The sequence below is a fragment of the Euprymna scolopes genome, chromosome 11 (genome assembly GCF_053919585.1).
Source record: "Euprymna scolopes isolate OS-2025 chromosome 11, ASM5391958v1, whole genome shotgun sequence".
In the NCBI taxonomy this organism is placed as follows: Eukaryota; Metazoa; Mollusca; class Cephalopoda; order Sepiida; family Sepiolidae; genus Euprymna; species Euprymna scolopes.
In genome coordinates this window covers 54,729,491-54,751,990 of record NC_136492.1, presented here as the reverse complement: position 1 = coordinate 54,751,990, position 22,500 = coordinate 54,729,491, and the positions used below count along the sequence as shown (strand labels likewise).

The window sequence follows — 22,500 nt, the reverse complement described above, 5'->3', positions numbered from 1 at the left end:
GTTAAAAGATTCGTATTTGGCATCGAAAAATCGGTTCGAATCTTTCGATTCCGATACCGATTCTAAATTAATCGTCCCTAGTGTGTGCATGTATATATATGTAGGTATTCACATAAAAAAAAACATAAGTATATTTACAGACATACAAGAATCCACATGTGCATATATGTATATATATATATATATATATATATATATATATATATATATATATATATAACTACTTAATTTACTCACATAAAATTAATATACGAAAGTATAGATTTATGCGCAAACTTTAAGTATTTACTTCAAAAGTGCTCAATACGTAGGTAGAGCTAGTTAGTAATTAGTAACTAGATTAGTTACTATATATATATATATATATATATATATATATATATAGTGGCACAAAAAAGTCCGCACTGGTCATAAAAACGCAATTATAAGCTAAATTAAACCTCATTTGATTGCTTTTTATTCTTCTGTAATGTTACCTGTTCATATTTGACTTTTAATTAAAGTATCCTAGTGTTACGGTAATTAAAAAAAATCAAATCGAAAAGGCAAAAAGAAACTCACCACAATAGAATTTATTATTTTAATGTAACATTAAAACTTTAATGCAACACAAATACAACAGAAACACAATGAACTAGTTAATATTTAGTAGCATAGCCCATCTGAAATTTGACAGCCTGTGATCTTTTGGGTATTCCTTGAATTAGTCTGCGGCAATACTCCAGCGAAAGAGCTTCCTACTTCTCTTAAACTTTTGTCCAAAGTTCTTTCAGATTTGAAAGTTTATCATTGCGTAGGTGTTGCTTGATGTAATACCATACGTTTTCGATTGCATTGAGGTCTGGAAATTGTGTGGGCCAATCAAAACACGGAATATTATGTTCTTGAAGGAACCTCTTGGCATTGCCAGCTGTTTGAATGATAGCATTATCCTGCATGAAGATGGGATTATCATCCAAATTCCTGCCAAAGTAGAGTAGAAAATGCTCAGTCAACATATTAATATAATTGGTCGAATTAATTCCGCCTTGCAAGCGAACAACAGGCCCTGAATCATTGGCACTAATAATGCCCCACACCAAAACTGAGCCTCCACCACCTTGCAGCGGTGAAACTGTGCACCTAAGATTAAATTCTTCGTCTTTTCCTCGACGGGTGTACTGCCTACCATCACTGCCTAACCTATTGAACTTGCTTTCGTTGCTAAAAACAACTTTGTACCAATATGAAGAGTCATGATCTTCATTGCATCTGACGAAGTCCAGACGGCGCTTCTTGTTCTTTATAGAAATCATTGGCTTGTGCCTTGCAACACAGCCTCGCAAATTAAATTCCATCAATCTGTTAATTGTAGAAAGAGAACACTTTTGAATGAGATCACACTGTAGTTGGATTTGGAGAGCCGTTTCAAATCTGTTTCTGAGGCTGCAGATCTTGATAGCATTGTCTTCTCACCAGATTTAGGGCATCACTAACAATGCCAGTCTTTTGATGCTTTTGAACAGTTATTCGTACTGTTTTCTCGTCAAATTTCCATCTGCGGCCGATTTCTCCGTTGGATAAACCAGAAAGGTAAAGATTAATGAGCTTCCGACGATCACTAAGAGAAAGTCGAGGCATATGGATTAAATGTTACATTGTATCACTTGGAACAAAAAAAAATACCATTAGATACTTTATTACATGGTTGATATTGTAAGCTGGTTTTAAGCTCATTTGTGACTGGGGAGTTTCTTTTTGCTTTCTCGTTTGAAGTTATTTTTTTTTAATTGACGTAAACACCAAAATACTTCAATTAAAGTCCAATATGGACAAGTAAAATTATAGAAAAGTTAAAGGCGAATCAAATGAGGTATATGTTGTTTAAACAGTTACATTCAATTTTGGGCGCCACTATATATATATATATATATATATATATATATATATATATATATTTATATATATACATACAAGGAATAAACTGACATATTTATAGGAAAACGAATTCATACAAAATTTATTTTTAAAGTTGGGTTAATACTTCTTCCTTTACACTCTATAGTCTATTAATTACTATATGTATGTGTATGGATGTACACACACAACTGACACACTTTATCTACTTATGTACTTAGAAAAGAACAAGAGAAGCAAACACACACTGAACTGCACACAATGTTATATAAACTTGTATTGATGTTTTTTGTTTGTTTGAATTCGCATATCAATACACTTGTTAAGTGTAATATATTAACATATAAAGAGTGTTATTGTAATTCACGCTAGATTTATTTTCTATTCGGCAAGAACCAATATTTGTGAAAGTGAATATGGAACTACGTAATAAATATATTTAATGACTTGACGTGGATTATATTTCCGGCCGACCTTTGCGATTTATTCCTACGATCATAGCGCGTTTGTATCACTTTATGTTTTATTTAACAATTCATTCTCTACAATCAATGCGTTTCCGATTGAAGGAATATGATAATAAAGAGCCATCTGGAGTCTGAAAATGTAATGCACTATTATCATCATATATTTGAACAGTTATAATTTAATGATCGCTATATATTTATATATATATATATATATATATATATATATATATATATATATATATAGAGAGAGAGAGAGAGAGAGAGAGAGAGAGAGAGAGGGAGAGAGAGAGAGTAGACCACAAGGTTTTCGCATCAGTGTTTTACCTTCTTAACGGAGACTGGAGGTCTCATCTCTCCCAGTGACGTTCCCAGATACCAACCTGGAAATTTCTAAGACTCGGCGCGGTGTATAGAGCGCACTGGCCAGGCTCATCGTTGCTTAACTTCAGTGATTTTCCGACAACAAGTGTGTCAACTTGATTGTGCAGTCCTGTGGCGATCATTTGCACCGTAAAAGATTAGTAGTAATACCAAAAAAGTGTGGTTGATTCTAAACAAGCTGTCATCACTATAAAACTATCCGTATAGATTTCATAGCAACTTAATTGTTGTGGAATAAAATCATACGTAAAATTCGCAAGAGAGCCCATATATATATATACATAAACAGGTTTAAGTGTATTAGCAAAATAAAGAAAAAAACATGTGCTCAATACATGCTAGAGTCTATATATATAATATAATAATATATATAATATAATATATATATAATATATATAATATAATATAATATATATATAATATATATAATATAATATAATATAATATATATATAATATATTATATATAATATAATATATATAATATAATATATATATAATATATATATATATATATATATATATATATCTGCCTACCATCTCTGCCTAACCTATATAGATATAATATATCAATATAATATATATAATATATGTATAATATATATATACTATATATACTCTATATAATATATATATATATATAAAATACAATATATATATATAAAATATAATATATATATAAAATATAATATATATAAAATATAATATATATAATATATAATATATATAATATATAATATATATAATATATAATATATATAATATATAATATATATAATATATATAATATATAATATATATAATATATATAATATAATATATATAATTTATATAATATATAATATATATAATATATATATAATATATGATATATATATATAATATATATATATAATATATAATATATATTTAATATATAATATATATATATATAATATATATAATATATAATATATATAATATATAATATATAATATATATATATATATATATATATAATTTAGTCATTCAATGAATTTAAAAAAATTATGACGTGAAATGTTTGAGTTTCAGATCCAAAGATTTTTATTATTCTATGTAAGACAAATAATACGTTAGAAATATTTTTACTCCTTAGCCTATATGATTTCGATGTCATCCATCTCTTCAGAGGAGAAAATGGTAGGCATCGAAATCCTATGATTGCTTTTGGCATCGATGTGAATGTGTGGGAGGAGCTAGCCGAAGATAGACCAGCATGGAGACGTGCCTTGTGAACCCCTCTGTTCGAGAGGCTGTCGCAGAGAAGACAAAACTAGTGACTACGTTTGCTGTTGCTTGCATTAATCTTTCGTAGGTTGCTTGCCATTATTATTATTATGAATTTACATCATGCATTTTTGGTCTCACCAAGCTATACTGAGTAGTGGATCATGATCAGTGCAGACATTTCTGTTCTCGTTGGTTCTAATATCTCGCATTAATAAGTGTCATGGTTAATGAAATAATAACTGAACTATGTCAATGCGTGGCTATGAAGGAGGTGGCATTTTGATCAGTAATACGGGAGAGCCATGCATATTACAAAACTTCTTATTTTATATCTCAAAATCAGTTATATGTTAAACAGCGTATAATTCCATTTTCTATTTAACGATTAAATATTCCCTATTCATAATTTACTGTTGGTATAGTCGAGTCCCGTTTTGTATTTGCGAACGTTACGAACGTTAGTCAGTTTATTCAAGACCTATGTCTACAATTAAGCTAATTTACTTAGTATCGCTCGTATTCGAAGCCCATTTATTAAAAAACACATTCAGCTTCTTTTGCGTTGTGTATAAACGATTATAAGCTTATTTTTCACACACACACACATATATATATATGTGTCTGTGTGTGTGTGCGTGTGTATTCAGTATTTATTTAAGAGTGTACATTATGTGAATAGAACTTAATAGTAGTGTGAAAATATATCTATTGCAAGTAAACAATCGGAAGCAATAAATCCACGCATGTAATCTGATGAATTCTTGGAATGAGCATGGGCTCCTCTATGCAGCTCACATGGCACATACACACATAAATATACACTGATGATTGCGTAAGCATGCAACACTAGTGCCTGAAGGTATAAAAGAATAATTATTATTTAATGATAAAATATATATACATATATATATATATATATGTGTGTGTGTGTGTGTGTGTGTGTGTGTGTGTGTGTGATATTGGGTAAGTCAATATACCTATTTCTGGAATAATTGACTGACCCAGCGATTATAAATATATTTGCATTTAAAAACTCGCAGGTATAGATTAGTGGCAGTGATGGTTCCCATATTTGTGACATGTCATTCTGTAATATACTTTGGCTAATACAATTTATTAACCATACCATTGCGTTTCTCTCGGTTATTACTTGCTTACAAAGCTATAAGAGTATGTATGTAACACAAATACCTTGAACCGATGTTTAATTGCATTATTAGTTCTAATGGCGAACCGCTGTTAGCACAATGTAAATACAGATAGGACAATTACAAAAACAAAGGCATTTTAATATTTAACTCGGACGTAGACAGAAATCCTATTGGATACGTAGGCGAGCCCTTTCAACATCTGGGGTCGTGGAGGCGCTGTATTATTTCGTGTAGCATGTCTTGGGCAATAATAGCCTGGTGGCACTCCTCCCTCTCCAGACCTCAGACAACATACATATAATCACGTTAACAAACGGGTTCCCGTTGGATAACTGAAGTTCAGTGAGGTTGACACTGGTTAGTACTAAAATGGGTGACCATTTGGTAATGCCAGTTGCTGTATCACATTAAAATGTACTATATTTAACTTTCTTGCTTCTTGTACTCCCCTTTGGGTTCTGAGTTATTGTTGCTGTTGCGTTTATGGCATACCATCCATCAGTTTGTTCAATCTATGTCGAAACCCTACAGGGCCTCTTTGTTTTTACAAGAGTGTCATTAAGGCCTGAAGGCCACTCGAGGATAAGGGTTATTGAGTGTAAGTTCGTCAGCAGGACAACAACCCAGAATGGCAAATTATTTAACTAGAGATGGAAACAAAGTGGGTGTTTAAAGAGTATTGGAAATTTCTTAAATGCCGAGATTGTTAGAACAAATTGGGTTGAAGCATTTGGTACTCCAGCCCCCAAACGACAAACTATGGAATTTATGTCAAATTTGAAGCCGTACAAACTGTTCGACCTCAACTGTCTGAAGAGAAGATAATAAGCAACTTCGCGAACTCCTGATTACTCGAGGTCTAATGACTATGGATTTAATTTAGTGGAAATCTGATGCATCTTGATTTTCAAATACATCATTGGCCGATATTACGCCCGCAAAAACCCCATAAAATACTGGAAAATAATCGAGATTTAGAAAAAAAAAATTTATTGATGTTCAAAATTTCATTAAAAATTCGGTGGTTTCTGAATTTTCACCAAGGGTTTCTACCCTCTTAAAAACATTATAAATGAATTAGATTAAAGTAAATATAGCTTATAGTTAGCCCGTTTACGCCCCGCATTATTATGCCAAAATTCTTATCTAGTTAATCATTGTGTATGCAAATATATAATCATACTTAACGTATGCACACCAAACACACACGTGTGTGTGTGCATGTCTGTGATTTAAATGTAATATATATATATATATATATATATATATATATATATATATATATATTCAGAGTGGCGCAAAAGTCACGTATTATTTTCAATCAATAATAACTTTAAGATTTAATAAAATAATAAAAATATATTTCCAGAATTTAGCAGATAAAATATTGACATTTGATCATGGAAAAATTTAGCACTGAGCAACGAACCAAAATTATTGAGCTTTATTTTGAAAAACGTCGTTCCATAATCTTAACTCAAAGAGCCTATCGGCAGCATGGCCCAGTCACTAACCTTCCACGAACTGGCAAACCCCGTTCAGTACGTACAGCTGAAAATGTATCACTCGTAAAGGACAGCATGGCTGAAAACCCAGACACTTCAACTTGAAGAAGGGCCGCTCAGATTGGGATGTCTAGAAGGTCACTTCAAAGAATTCTGAGAGAATTGCACTTGTTTCCATACAAAATTCAAATAGCACTGGCATTGCAGCCCACAGATTTGCAGTCTCGCTTAGCTTATACTATTCACAGTCAGCAATTAGCGAGAGAACAAAATGAGTTCATCCACAAACTGACAATGAGCGACAAAACCATTTTCATCTGAACGAATTCCTGAATAAGCAGATCTGCTGAATATGGGCAATTGAAAATCCAAGAGCCGTTCACCAGCGTAAATCGCATCCAATAAAATGTACTGTATGATGTGGTGTTACCTCGGAAAGATGACAGGGCCTTATTTCTTCGAAGACGAAGAAGATGTTGCCGTGACGGTAACCGCACAACGATACCAAAATAGAGGTTGAAAATTGTTTAAGGCCAGCTATTTAGGACAACCTGGAAATATGGTTTCAACAAGATAGTGCGCCTGTCCAAACTGCCCCATCAAAGTATGGCGCTCCTAAGGCGATAGTTTGGCGAGCGTTTAATCAGCAATTTCTCTGATTTAACTGACCTTCTCGTTTACTGGGTTTGACAACCTCTGACTGTTTCTTTTTGGGGTTATCTTAAAGAAAGCGTATTTGGGAAAAATCCAAGAACCATTCAAGAACTTAAAAACATATCAGACATGAAATCCAAGAACTAGAAGTATAATGGAAAGTACCAAAGCTAAAGGAGCCTTTGTTAAGCCGACACTGGTGGCCATTTAAAAGATATAATTAAAAAAAAACTAATGTAAAAAAATTACAAGGTAAATTATTTATAAATAAACTATAATAAATTGCTTTGAATATTGATTTTTTATCAGCAAAACAAAACAATACGTGTGTTTTGCGCCAACCTGTATATATATATATATATATATATATATATATATATATATATATATATATATATATATATATATATATAGTTATGTCTCGGAAGTAGAGTGAAAAGCACATCTTATTTTTATTTTATTAATATTATTGTTTTTCCTTGTACACATGTTTGTGAATTATTCCATGGATTTCTGCCTTTGGATGATTATGGACCATCTTCTTCCAATTACGGGATTTCCTTGGATTTTTCTTGTACAAATGGAAATTCTTTTAACTTTCTTGAAGTTTTACATTTGGATTTTACCGTCACTGGATTTTTTATCTTCCACCAGACTATCCATTCGTGTGTAATCACCTTTTTCTTTACCATATTCCCTCTGCTTAACTTATTTTGTTTTCAAGTAAGATCTTTGACTTACTTGTTGTTTCATCAAATACTTCTGCATGCAAAATCCGATCCCGCATTTTGCTAATTCCTACCCTTCGATGAGAAGGAGAGTATTTCTCCGAAAAGAACTATCCACTTATCTAGTGTTTCCTTTTCAGATTAAATATGTTTTTAACTCATTTTAAACTGTTTTTTAACATATTTTATTAACTGTTTGCTCATATATATATATATATATATATATATATATATATATATATATATATTTACATGCAGATTATATATAATTCCAAAACCAGAAAACGTGTTTAATTCACTTCTAATATAGCTCCATTATTATGAAATGCTCCTTACACATGTTTCATTTTTGCTTTTGAATAGCGGAAGCCCACTAGACAACCGATTGGAGACGAATGCATATTCCTATAAAAAGTTGGGAAGTTTTTTTTTTTTTGGAATGAAAGCGGATTTAGTAAAAAAGAAAATAATAATAAAAGGAAATGGAAATATTTAAGTTCGCAAAAACATAATAAATCAATTACTTATTGCAATGTTTATCGGCATCCACATCGCACAAATAATTGAATTCAAAGCACACGTCTATGTACATCCATATATGTTTCACATGATTTTCGTTTTATTAGATATGTGTATACACATACACGCACATATATATGTGTGTGCGTTTATATACATTTATATATATACATACATAATATTCTTATCAAAGCTATTCCATTTGATTCAGTCTGATTTCCAAATCGTCTATTCAAGCCGATAAAACTGATAAAAGACAAGACTACCTTACGAACAATTAATCAAATTAGTCTATATTCATCGTGTGAATTCTATGATCAGACAAATTTCCCGCCCTTTTTTCGTTCTTTCAAACAAAGCTAATATGGCTGATATGAGTCTTCATTGGCGCCATTAACGTTTTGATTCAACGTCTGTTTTTTCGCTGAAAATGAAAGGATGTTTAGCGCAACTTTCCACAAATGAAATCTCAATGCTTCAAACCCAATATCCATTTAACTGGAATGCAAGATATGTAATATTTGACTTACCAGAAAATGATAGCTTGATTGTCTCATTGAACGTATAGTCCGGATCATGTGCTTCGATTGTTGGTTCGATTGCCAAGGCTGCGCCCTAAATAAGAAAAAGAAAATTTAGCACACAGACAGCTTACATATATGTATGGTTACTATCGAGATTATATATATATATATATATATATATATATATATATATATATATATATATATAATAAATGACAGCAATTTATATTCCAAAATTCATGATGTTGACAATCTTATAGTTTATTCCTTTAAATCAGTGGATTTATAAAATTCTTGACAGTATCTGTTTCGTAGCGCAAAATCAATCACTTTATTATTATATCAATTAATGATATAATCAATTGTCAAATCACATTTTAATTCCTTTTGACAGATTGATTGTTGCTATTTCTTCTGATGAGTTAATGGCATAATAGGTTCACTAATTGATATAATAAAGTGATTGATTTTGCGCTACGAAACAGATACTGTCAAGAATTGTATAAATCAACTGATTTAAAAGAATAAACTATAAGATTGTCAACAGCATGACTTTTGAAATATAAATTTTTATCATTTATTCTATATATATAAATATATTGCTATGTATTCATATTGAGCGTGTTATATAAGGAGTAATATATGATAAGAAAAATATATTTCTAAAGAAATATATATATATATATATATGTATATGTAGAAATATATTAGCTGTTAGAGCACTGTAAAAGTGGTGGACAAATATTTGTTTAAATAGACATTTGGCGAGATAATTTACGGGCGCCGCTTCCGCGGGTCGATCGGTAGAACTGCTGACTGTCAACGCGATGGTTCTAGGTTCAATCCTCGGCTTTGGAGAGGTGCTAATCTAGCGGCACTGATGAGTTATGATACAACGAAACAGGATTTTATGTCGATGACTACATTATATATATATATATATATATATATATGTATATATATATATATAGTAGAAATGGCAATTAATAAGAACTGAAGAAAGTGCTCAATACTGTTGTAGAGCAAATATGCTTTTTATTTTTATTACCGTATCTTTCTGTTAAGTTACATTATTGTTTCAGCTACCCGGCCGTTTTTTTTTGGCCGTCTGTAGCTTCCTCAGACTTTTACAGAAAAGGGTTTCTGTAAAAGTCTGAGGAAGCTACAGACGGCAAAAAAAAAAAAACGGCCGGGTAGCTGAAACAATAATGTAACTTAACAGAAAGATACGGTAATAAAAATAAAACGTATATATATATATATATATATATATATATATATATATATAGACGAGTACACACACATACGAGATGCCTTCAATAAGTTTACAGACTTTTTTCGTCGAGGCACTTTTATTAAAAACTTGTTCCTTTTCGAAGTAATTTCCTCCGGTTACAATGCACTTGTAGCATTCGAACAACTTCTGTAAAACCTCACAGAAGTCCTTTCGGGTGAGCGTGTGAATGACCCTCGTGACAGCCTCTTTCGCTTCCTTAATTGTCTGATAATGACAGCCTCTCAGATTTTCCTTGAGCTTGAGGAATAACCAAAAAATAACAGGGAGTAAGGTCTGAACCAGAGGGAGGGCGAGGAACTTAAAGCACATCTTGGTCAAGTAGTCTGTGACAAGGGAGGAGTTGTGGACTGATGCATTCAAGCAAATCTTCCGCATTTTCAGTTCATCGAGAATAATTGTGTGCACAGCTTCACCACTGACATCAACATGTGCACTTATTGTCTATATAAACAAACGACGACCCTTATCCATGAAATTCTTTTGAACAATCAATTATGGTGTTCCGACTTCCTTACTCCTTTCCAACCTCTCATCACTCCCACAAACTTCCTGCTTTCCTTGAATCTCTTATCCAACTCAAAAACTGGTGCTCGATTCATTTCCAAGGGTCTAAAAACAGTTTGAAGCATTCCACAGCTTTCTGTGGCATTTTTCCTAAGTTTAGAACAATTTTAATTCATACTGTTCTTCTACAATGTCCTCACGTCCAGATTGCATTTTCTGAAAACACCAGTTGTGACACTCGAGCTTTAGTAGGGTGTATTCCAATTCCTGCTGTAGCTTTTCATTTTATCCTGAAATCATAAAAATTAGTCATCTTATAAGATGTATAGCAATAATATCCTGAATTTTCAAAAGTCTATGACAATTTTAAATGCCTGTACAAAAGATATGAAAAAAATATATATGCATATATATATATATGCATATATATATATATATATATATATATATATATATATACACAGTATTGCAGCAAAATCTGACGCTTTACAACATGAACACAAAATAGGCAAAAACAAAAGTGGTATATGCAGAGACCCTATAGTTTATTCTATACCGTTTGAATTACATACTGATTTTTTTTCAATATAGCTACCACTGGCAAATACGACGGAAACAGAGTCCCACCTGTTGGTAAACATGTCTTTGTTCATAGTGAGGAACGCCTCCACTATAACGGCGTGCGGAGGGTCCATCGTGTTGTATACGAGCTCTTTGGCCTCGGCATAAATTACGCCAAAGAAGAAATATTTAAGGAGTTACCAGTCAAACGATGTGGACTGCCACAATTCAGTTGTGAAAAAGAGTATGGAACAGTCACCCTGTCACCGTGTTGACCTAGTTTAAAGAAGGGGAATTCCTCTATAAGACGCAGAAGCGTCCAGTTGAGATATTTCATCCATGGATTCATCATGCTCCTAAGCACGTTCTGGTATTTTAGTTTACATTTTGTCAAGTGTTTCATTTTCTGCAGTACAATATATATATATAGTGCAAAACTTTATTGAAATTCAAAGACTTTACTCGAAATTAACGGTGATTCAGTTTTGTATCATAACAGTCTCAACATGCTAAAAGAAAAACGGTATACATTGAAATTAACAATATTTAAAAATTAAACATTATATATATATATATATAACTACTTAATTTACTCACATAAAATTAATATACGAAAGTATAGATTTATGCGTAAACTTTAAGTATTTACTTCAAAAGTGCTCAATACGTAGATAGAGCTAGTTATATCCACTCTAGGACTCTTCAGGCTTATGCACATAAGCCTGAAGAGTCCTAGAGTGGATGAAACGCGGAATATTCAGTGTAGCTTAATCGCCATATATATTACTGTATATATATATATATATATATATATATATATATATATATATATATATATATATATATATATATATATACAGTATCGGCCATAATATAAGGAACGGAAAAAAATTACAATTATTCATGTATATTTAAAAAATTAGAGCATGGATTTTTCTGAAATACTCAGAATAAACAAATAGAACCAATGTGTATAAACTAGTACCAAAAAATAAAATAAAATAAAATAAAATTACGATTCAATATTGAGAAATATTTTAGTTTTAAATTATATCTGTGGATTTATCCTGACCAAAAGTTAAGGAACGAAATAAAAACTTTGTTTTTTTTTAATGCAAATGTTTAAAAAAATAAATTAATTCAATATTTAGTGAACATCCCTTTATTCTTCATGACCTCACTGCATCTTCGACCACAAGACTGGATTAGTTTCTTGCAAAATTCAGGATTTATCTTTTCCCACTCTTCCTTCAATAAATCCCACAAATGATTTTAATTTTGGGGATTCCTCTTCTGTGCTCTTTCTCCAAACATTTTCTATCGGATTCAGATCCAGACTCTGGCCAGTCCATTACTCTTATTTCTTCTTCCTCGAGGTAACTTATCACTTTTTTAGCTTCATGTCAAGGGGCGTTATCTTGCATAAAAATGCTTGGCTGATTAGGTGAAAGGCGTAAGCTCTCAATGACATTGTTGAAGGAGCTGCTTATAAGTCTCCGCATTAACTCTACCATAGATTCGAACTAGAGGGCCAACTCCTTCCGAGGATATCATACCCCACACCATTACACTCCTCCTCCGAATGTAAGTGTCTTTTTAACACATTTGGAGGATAATCGTTCACCTGCTTTACGCCGTACATGCTTCTTTCCATCAGATCCAAACAAATTGAACTTGGATTCATCGCTGAAGTGAACCTTAGCCCATTGTTCATCAGTCCAGACGACATGCTCATGGGCAAATTTCAAACGGCTATTTTTGTTCTTCTTGGAGATCAAGGATTTAGATACTGGCACCCTGGTATGCAGTCCGGCAGCTGCTAACCGTCGAGAAACAGTTTTTCTCTATATATTTTCCCAGTCTGTTCATTAAAATCACGAGAAATTGATGTTGCGGATTTGAATCGGTCACTAAGAGCTTGCCTTACCATAATCCTATCTTCTCTTTCAGACGTTTTAGGGGGTCTGCCGGTTTTAGGGGATGCTTCTAATGTATTTTTATTCTTATATCGAGCTATCACACGATGAACAACACTTTTTGATCTTCGAACGATATTAGAAATTGTTGAAATTGATTTCTTTTCTTTGTAATTGTCTAAAATTATTTTTTTTTTATCTTGGAGAGATAGAGTTTTGCGAGTCGGTGACGCCATTTTTCTTTGTTGTGCTTATCAGCAGTTCCAATATTAAAAACTAGCTATTTTTATGTAAAGTTTAGTCTCTTAAAAATACATTTTCTATTTCGTTCCTTAACTTTTGGCCAGGGTAAATCCACAGATATAATTTTAAACTAAAATATTTCTCAATATTGAATCGTAATTTTTTTTTTGGTACTAATTTATACACATTGATTCTATTTGTTTATTCTGAGTATTTCAGAAAAATCCATGCACTAATTTTTGAAATATACATGAATAATTGTAAATTTTTTTCCGTTCCTTATATTATGGCCGATACTGTATATAGTCTTCGTTGTCAGAACTCTGATACGAGAATACATTTTGGTTATTAGAATTGAGTTAGCCTCAACTACGAATTATTTTATGTGATGCACGAGGCACAACTTGGTGTTGCACACACTTCAGATGTCACCATTCGCTGCGGCAAACGTGTTTGACATGCAGGTTCAGGAAGGCATCTTGTAGCAGGTTGCCAGTATACACTTACGTGGAGTAAGGTCTTGTCTCCTACCCGCCAGGCGAATTTATTCGGGAGTTCATCCCCGCCTCCAGTGAATTAAATACGCCTCTAAATATCAACCTGGAAATTTCTACGATTTAGCGCAGTAGATACAGCGCATAACCTCCCCAAATGATCACATCTGTTACTGGTTGCTTCGGTGATCTGGCGAGAACCGCTATCAAAATGATTATCCCGTACACACACACACATATATATATATATATATATATATATATATATATATATATATATATATATATATATGGAGAGAACTTGAATACCTACGAGACGGTTTCCTCGAGTGTCTAAGGTCTCTCTGTACAGGTTTTTTTTTTCGGAACAACCTTGCATGAGGATACTTTTCCATAGAAATACACCCTGACCAAATATTCAAAACCACATAGTATTCGCTGCCCAAATAAGATATCCTCACGATGGCTAACTCACATTAGCTTTTACGAGGAATGGATCACCTTCTCCGAGTAATAGCACGAAGCTAGATACTCCACCAGACTTAATAAATTCTTGTCCTGAAATCCAGTAAGACCAAGAGACCAAAACGAAAGATAAACTACAACATACTAAAATGGGGAGAGGAAAAGTATGCTTTTAATTTCTTTACTAACTCAATGTTTGAGATATAAAGAACTTTAATGAACAGTCGAATATCTATGAATCTCATATAGAGTTCATATGCTAGCCCCAGGTAGTGGGATCCTTGATTTATGAGAACTTCGACTGGAATAAAATACAACAAAAAATATATACACGTGTTTGTGTATATATATATATATATATATATATATATATATATATATATATATATATATATATATGCACACGTTTATATACAGAGGAAACAAGAAAGATTGATGATGAAACTAAAAATTGAATTAGCTACAATATATATCAATCCACCAAAATTTCAAACAAGAAATTATAATAATGAAAAATTCTTAACTCACAAAATGTCAAAAGATGGTTTTCGTAAGAGCATAAACAGTTGTAAATGATGCATCATTGATTAGCATGAATTCGAGGATATATTTAAAAATTGCTCGTTAAGTATTTAAAGAAATTAGGACATCATTATATTTGTAGATGACCTAAACCCTTATCTAGAAATGTACTTTTATTCAATCTTTACTATGGCCATCGACTTTCCATTAGTTAACACGTAATTTTGTCTAAAAGCAGAGAAGAGCGAACAAAGAGTCTGATCTAGCATGCCCGTTCACTATTATATTTAGCTGCTAAAGCTATAAGTGTAACTGATCTTTCATTTCAAATCCTTTCGATGTCATCTGATCAAGGAAACGAATCAGCAACTTTAGGCATATCGGTTAATATGTAACCTTGGGGTTAAATTATGTCAATTATACACAAACAAGCTAATATCTTTTGCGGATTCTTACTATACTTAATAATACGAAAGACTAAGACGAGTTATGGAAACTACAGAGAAAAGAGCATTCAATAATGCAAGTCAAAAAACGGCGAGAACATGATTAAAAAGAATCAGTTCTTTGAAGATAAATAAAAAAGACCATTCTTTTCTAACATAAAAAATAGGAAAAATAGAAATAAATTCAGGATAAAAGAAAAGAGTTTAAAGGCAGAATTTTAAAAACAATTAGATATGAAAAACAAAACGAGATAAAAAATTATCATGAAAAAATGTTAAAGCACGAAAAGAAACAGAAAAAGAATTTAAAAAACGCAAAAAGGAGAATGAAGAGAGGCTAATGAAATTGAAACAAAACGTCTTTAAGGAATTATATATTCTTAAAATACGCCCATTAAATCTGCGATTTTACCACTGATAATGCGATGTCACATTTAAACATTACAAGGCGGCACCGGTACTGTTACAAACCGAAGTGTGACAGACCGACTGAAATGTATTTCAAAAATAAAGCGTTACAAGAAATAAAATATTTCAAACCTCGAAATAAAAACGATTCATGTAAGGGAAGCGTGATGAATCGACTATAATACTATTCCAGATTTAAGTGTGACAGTCAAAACTATAATTATATTTCAAACTTTAACATGCCAGACTAACGAATATTCCTTTGAAAGATAGACTAATAAACTGACAGAATCTCGTATGGAGATGCTCAGAATAAGATATGTACATTAAATGTATACGTTTAGCATTTAAATGTTATTTTAAATTTAAGTGTGACAGACCAACGGAAATCTTATTTCAAAAGCCAGACATACCGTCATAAATATTTAAAATGAAACGAAAGACAGACGAACTTTCTACCTGCTAACAAAAGCCTGGCATAGCAATGATTGTTCTATGTCAAATATAAGCATGAGAAACATGATCACAATAAGTTAAAATTTAAGGTACTGACAGCAATACTTACAAAAATGTTACAATGAATAGAAATTTAGATGTGTCCATTTAATGTAGTCATTTATCGATGAAAATGATATTTTAAATTTAAGTCTGACAGACCATAAAATTGCAATGTGAAACTTATATATGACGGATCAACGGAAATACTCTTTAAAAAAAAACGCGTTACAAACTAACAAAATCCTGTTTTCAAACTTAAGGGTGACAGACCAATACAAAGTCTACTCCAAGCCTAATGATGAGAAGTAAAAACAAACACCATTTCAAACTTAAGTGTGATAGTCCAAAGAAAATTTTAGACTTAACATTAAGGGACCAACTGCTGGCAGACCAAACCTCTTCTGGCGATGTGTGGACTCGTCTAAAAAATCGAACCAATCATATTGTAAATGAAACAACGAAGGACAAAATCCAACCCCCTCAAAAGTGATTCGGTTATTTGAAAGATAAAACGATTGGAATTTTTCACTTAAAAATAATTGCATTAGTTGATAATTTAATATCGCAATTTTGATAGCCTCAAAAGCCGCGAGATTGTCGGACGGTTGGAGCAAAATGTTCTGACAATCTAATCGGTGCTGGCAGTACGTGATAAGATTATGGTATTATCGGATTCTTATGGTGAAAAACACTTTCCTTTCTCTTCGGGGACATTTTTATTACTGCACATCAAATTCATTTTATCAATTCTGAATTCCACAAAACAGAGTCATTCGAACATCTATTTAGTAATACTAATGTCACTGGTCACACACGCACATTCCATAACGTTTAAACTGCTTCACATGCACTTCTTAAACAAGTAATGTTACTATCTTTGTCCCTTTAGAGAATATAATATGACAACGATGCAACATAGTGATTCAGGTGAAACTGCACCATTTTACATAAAATTAAAGTTCAAATTAAAAACGCTGAATTTAAAATTAAAACAAAGATCGATTAAAAAATACAAAGACTCTACTTGATATTCAGAATATCAAACACAAATCATAAAACACATCATCTCTGAAATAAAAAATTGGGTATTTTAAATAAAAATACATAAAAGTAAAATTAACATAAAATTCCTAATCGCAACATTGCTCAATTCATAGCTAAAACTGACAACAGCATATCCTTTGCCTTGATTTGATTCTCAGGTATATTTCCATTGATAGCTTATGTTTTTATGTAGAGTGATGTGGTTCTCGGTTGATTAATCGTGTCTGACTGTGTCGAATATATACCTGGGAGTCAAAACAATGAAACGAATATGCCGTTGTCATATCTCGAGTCATAACATAGCTCAACTTCAGATCATAAAATTTAAAAATGAGCTCATTATTAAGCTTTAAAAAATCAACCTCGATTTAAAATGAAATTTCAATTCACAATAAAGAACGCTCACCTTCAAATTGAAAAGCTCAATGCCAATTTATATAACTTCAACATAGAATTTAATAGGTTCAACCTCAATGTAAAACAGTAGCCGAACACGAAATTAATAAAATCTTATTTCAGAGTACTGTTTATTGCTTATTTCTGTACTAAGTATACGAATGATGCATTATAAGTTTTTGATCATAAACAATTTATACTTTGTTATCGACGGATCCAAGTCACAACATTGAAAAAGCAACTCCGAGCTGATCTGAAAGTATCGTTAAACCTAACAAAACGCACATTAATACAACAATACAAGACGTATGTGCCTAATTCATGTTGAGAAATGTAAAGAAATAAGAATGCTAGAAAAAAATAGAAAAGCAACAGGAAAAAAAAGGTGATGGATTCAATTCCCATACTTTAATTACCACTCTCACATGATTGATAAGCTGTGTATGAAATTATTTCTCTTTCACGGACAGGATGACAAGGGCCGGGAAGCGAGATAATAAAAAGCCAACACCCTAGAGGAAAGGTACTCTGGTCTGCAAGAATGCCTGGACAATCCTATCTGCATCCTCGGTGGAAACACTTCAGGCAATTAGTTATAAACTATTCCCTTTAAAGTAAGAAAACAAAATCTGGGATGGTGAACCACCTGGTACTGTAAAAGACCAGAGACAGACCTCAGTTTACAGATAGCAAGCCATCTGAAAAATTGTCTAGACTGTTGGTTTTGGCGCCGAAGGAAAACCTCGCATGAAAGCCATCCTTATCAAGCACAAAATGATACGCCATCACATTTTTTTACGAAACTTTTACTTGATGATTGATGCTTTATTATTAAATTTCAGTAGGCGTAAAATCAATTACAGACCACCCTTTGCATTTCCATTATTGTTCGCTGATTAATATATAAATAAGTTTTAATTGTAAATAATCCATTGAAACTGAACTACTATTTAACGAATATTTTGACATAATTGAGATGTAACGTCCTTCTCATCGGTTTCAAGGTCTCAGCGGTTATAACTAACCACGTTAGATTCGCGCTTGGTTTGCATATTCCCATAGGGTTCATGAATTCCATACAGAACTACATAACTAAATTAACAATTGACTATAAAATTGTCAAACGACGCTAATGTGAATGTTGGCTAAATACATAAAACGGCGTACAAGATTCATCGCAATGAGAAGTTGTGACATTTCACGCAGTCACATGCAAACTTGTCTTTCACATTCCCACTACAAACCCAACCACCTAATGTAATTGAACGTAAAAAATACTAAATAGGGTAGAAGGTTGCAAAACCAGCGCGAGGAAAGGCTCCTCCTATCTGGCATTAACTAACCTAACTAATCAGCTTCATCTCATGCACATTTATCCACTATTTAATATAATAAAATCGCTCAATAAATAACAAACTTAGAACTTACATATTACTAGTAACAAGTTCAGAGAAGTTTTTGCACAATAATAGAATGAAAATATTTACAATGTAAAAAACAAACTACGTGATAGTATTAGTATAAGAATTCTCCACTTTTAAATATACTTCTCACGCGAGCTACTTTGTAAGCTAAACTTATTTGCCTATGAATTAGACATTTCATTAAGAAACTATCCTTTTTATTTAATATAAACTATGACCATTCTGATATGAATAAAAACACACACACACACACATCGTTTTCTACGAATTCCGTCTTCCTTCCTGAATAAAGTGCTCACAATCAGGATTCAAATGGTATTACCTGTTATAATCTGATTAAGCTAATTATAAACTGAAATCCTACCAAGCCAGAGCCGGATTTACATTAAGAACAGTTTTTGTTCATCAATTTTTCCGGCTAACACGCCGAGACACGGGTACTTCTAGTTATAATTTGTGTATACAACTCAAACAATAAGATTACAATTATTAAACAGGTATACTACGTATCAATCTACGGCCTCCACCCTATAAAAGAGATCATGTTAAAGACTCGTCCAGCAACAACCACCATCAACAATTCCCCCTTACTTTCTATCTATTTCTAAAACTAAACAAATTGCTTGACAAAAGCTTTATTCCTAGATCTACCCGTCTGTCGAACACGGTATCAGTGGACTGATTTCCAACTGACTACAATGTGACCATTTTCAATTCCAATGTAAAATTCTTGTTGTGCCGTCATTTTAAATTATTATTTCTACCCAATTCCAACCATTTATGATCGTCACGATGTTTCCTCTCTTAACACCCATTAACCCTCATCCACGAAGTGCCTCCAGGCCTTGGTAAGCGATGATGCGTTAGTAAAAAAATTATACGTTTTATTTTATATTCTTATGAAAAGACATGTAGCAATTCCATAATTTGTTTTGGTAGCTTTTCAACCAGTTAAACCTTCCGTCAGACAAGAAATAAGCGTCTCATAGCATGTACATATCTGTAAGATTATAGTCAGTCGAGATCGAATTACGTTTTATATTCATTCGAGGCCTCGGACCAGTGAGCTGTACACGCGACTCTGTCGCTTTTTTGCCGGTCGTCCATTTAAAAAAAAAAAGACAGTGGCTTGGTTTGCCTTACAATTAATCATTCCTGCCTCTCCATTAGACTGACTAGCCACAGCCGAGTTACTTAGTCTGTTTGACAGCTAAGTTACATTTGTCGTGTCGGCTGTGCGTTGATGGAGGAGACAGTATGGACCATTTACTAAAAACACAGAAATAGGGAGACGCGACGAGAAACGGTAAAAAGCAAGTATCAATCAATGACTGAAACACTCTATGAAGTAATTTATAAAAATGTAAGACGTGAAATAGAATATGTCCAAACTTTTTTTTTTTGTAAAAAGACGGATCAACACTTTTACATACATAGACCTAATCCCGCGAATTACTCCTTTACGACACGCCGTAAGTCGATTTCCGAAGTAATTCAACGAAAACATTGTGAACGGTCCTATAATTATATTACTTCTGTCGCGCTGGTTGTAGGATCTGTTTGTTCATAAGGTCTTAACCCATTTTGGCTTTATTCTTTCACTTCAACTTATTGGTTTTATTGCTAATTCCAATCGGGGAAGTACAAACCGGGCTTCTTAGCCAGTTTTGTAAGCCAGATTTTACTTCCTGTAATGTGCTCGATTTTCAAAACCCAACCATTATCTTGCGAGGAGAAGGTAAACAATACTTCTGCACAGAAATGATTATGGTTGGATCATTCTACCGCTCCAGTAGATATCTAATGTCAATGCAATCCTATACCTGTATAAGTACTGATGCACTGTATGTGATGCTAGGAACCACAAATATCCCACTTTATAGTTAATGCAATCCCTCCATCAGCTCTTAAACATTTCCCAGTATCAGCATCCCCGTGTTGACAGTAAACTTCCTGCTCGTAGTAGTAGTAGTAGTAGTATATCTTGTCTTGATTTTCTTTTACACTTAGCTTTCTCCTTTCATTTCCCTCTGTCACCTTCTTTGGATGCTGGAGCAACTCCCATTATCATCAAATATCTGCATGAATTTTGTGATACACTAATTTTCTGTGAGGCTCTTCTCAAGGCGGTATCGTTGTATTATAGCTAATCTCTCTTTTGCTGCTAACTGAAATTGTAGAGTCATTTGTTTGAGGAAGAAGTCTTTTGATCAGTTGAACGAAGATAATGAAGTCAGCAAAGAAACCGACCTGTTTGAGGAGGAATGTCATAGAGAGAGAGAGAGAGAGAGAGAGAGAGAGAGAGAGAGAGAGAGAGACAAAGAGAGGGGGGGGGTTGCAAACGAGTGTACTAGAGTGGCGGAAAGTGGAAACACTGGTAAGATGGGTTTGACATCAGATGTGGAGGGCTTTATCCAAGGGATGACATAAGGCTGACTTTTCTAGTGACCATTTGGACACTGAAAATACAGATACCTGTGTAACAGAATTTTGCTTTGACGATCTTTGGTTTGAAGGAATTCTTTAATCTAGGCCATAAGTATTATTACTTGATGAAGACAGAACCTCTTACAAATGAATTCCAAGCCCCACATTGTATTATCTAGATGCTCTCAGCAAGCTCATTTTCACCTGAGAGGCTGTTTGCTTTCCAATATGTTTATATTGATTTCTTCAAACGTTATTCTGGGCAATGACTTTTTGTTGATTTGAAAATATTTGGTCGCTTGAATGACTTGCATCTGCTTTTCCATAAGCGCCGTATATCCTCATATTTACACCATTAACGATTACTAAACTACCAGCTTAAATTCATTAACTCTTATACTCGAGTGGCCTTTAAGTTTTGATAAGTAGTGATATCTAAGTAAAAAAAAAAATTGCACAGACTACCATTCCAGTCGCTATAGATTTTAAACAGGATATAACACACACGTGTACGCAAGTATTATTTTATATCTCTTGATTAACAAGAAAAAAATAGTTAAAAATTAATATAATGTTTCTCATGATTTACGTCAGTTTTTCAGAAAATATAGAATTGGGAAGTAAGCACCTCTTATTTTTTTTTGCAAAGATCAAGGTATTCTCTGGAGAAGAAAATTACACACTATTACATGCATTAGGTTTAAATGACTATAAAGTAATTAACTTACTGAAAATAAAATAAATATGGTAAGTTGAATTTTGCAGCATATTTATGGA

The 22,500-nt window shown here is 32.7% G+C and overlaps 1 protein-coding gene across 7 annotated transcripts in view; it reads right to left on the bottom strand.

Moving 5' to 3' along the window:
• LOC145287853 (protocadherin Fat 3-like) overlaps positions 1-22,500 on the bottom strand; it is a 1,926,363-nt gene that overhangs the window by 832,089 nt on the left and 1,071,774 nt on the right. For all 7 annotated transcript variants that reach the window (XM_080135727.1, XM_080135730.1, XM_080135731.1 and 4 more), the window contains exon 9: positions 9,085-9,169. In XM_080135727.1, coding sequence (XP_079991853.1) covers positions 9,085-9,169 — 85 coding nt within the window. The remainder of the gene's footprint in view (positions 1-9,084; positions 9,170-22,500) is intronic.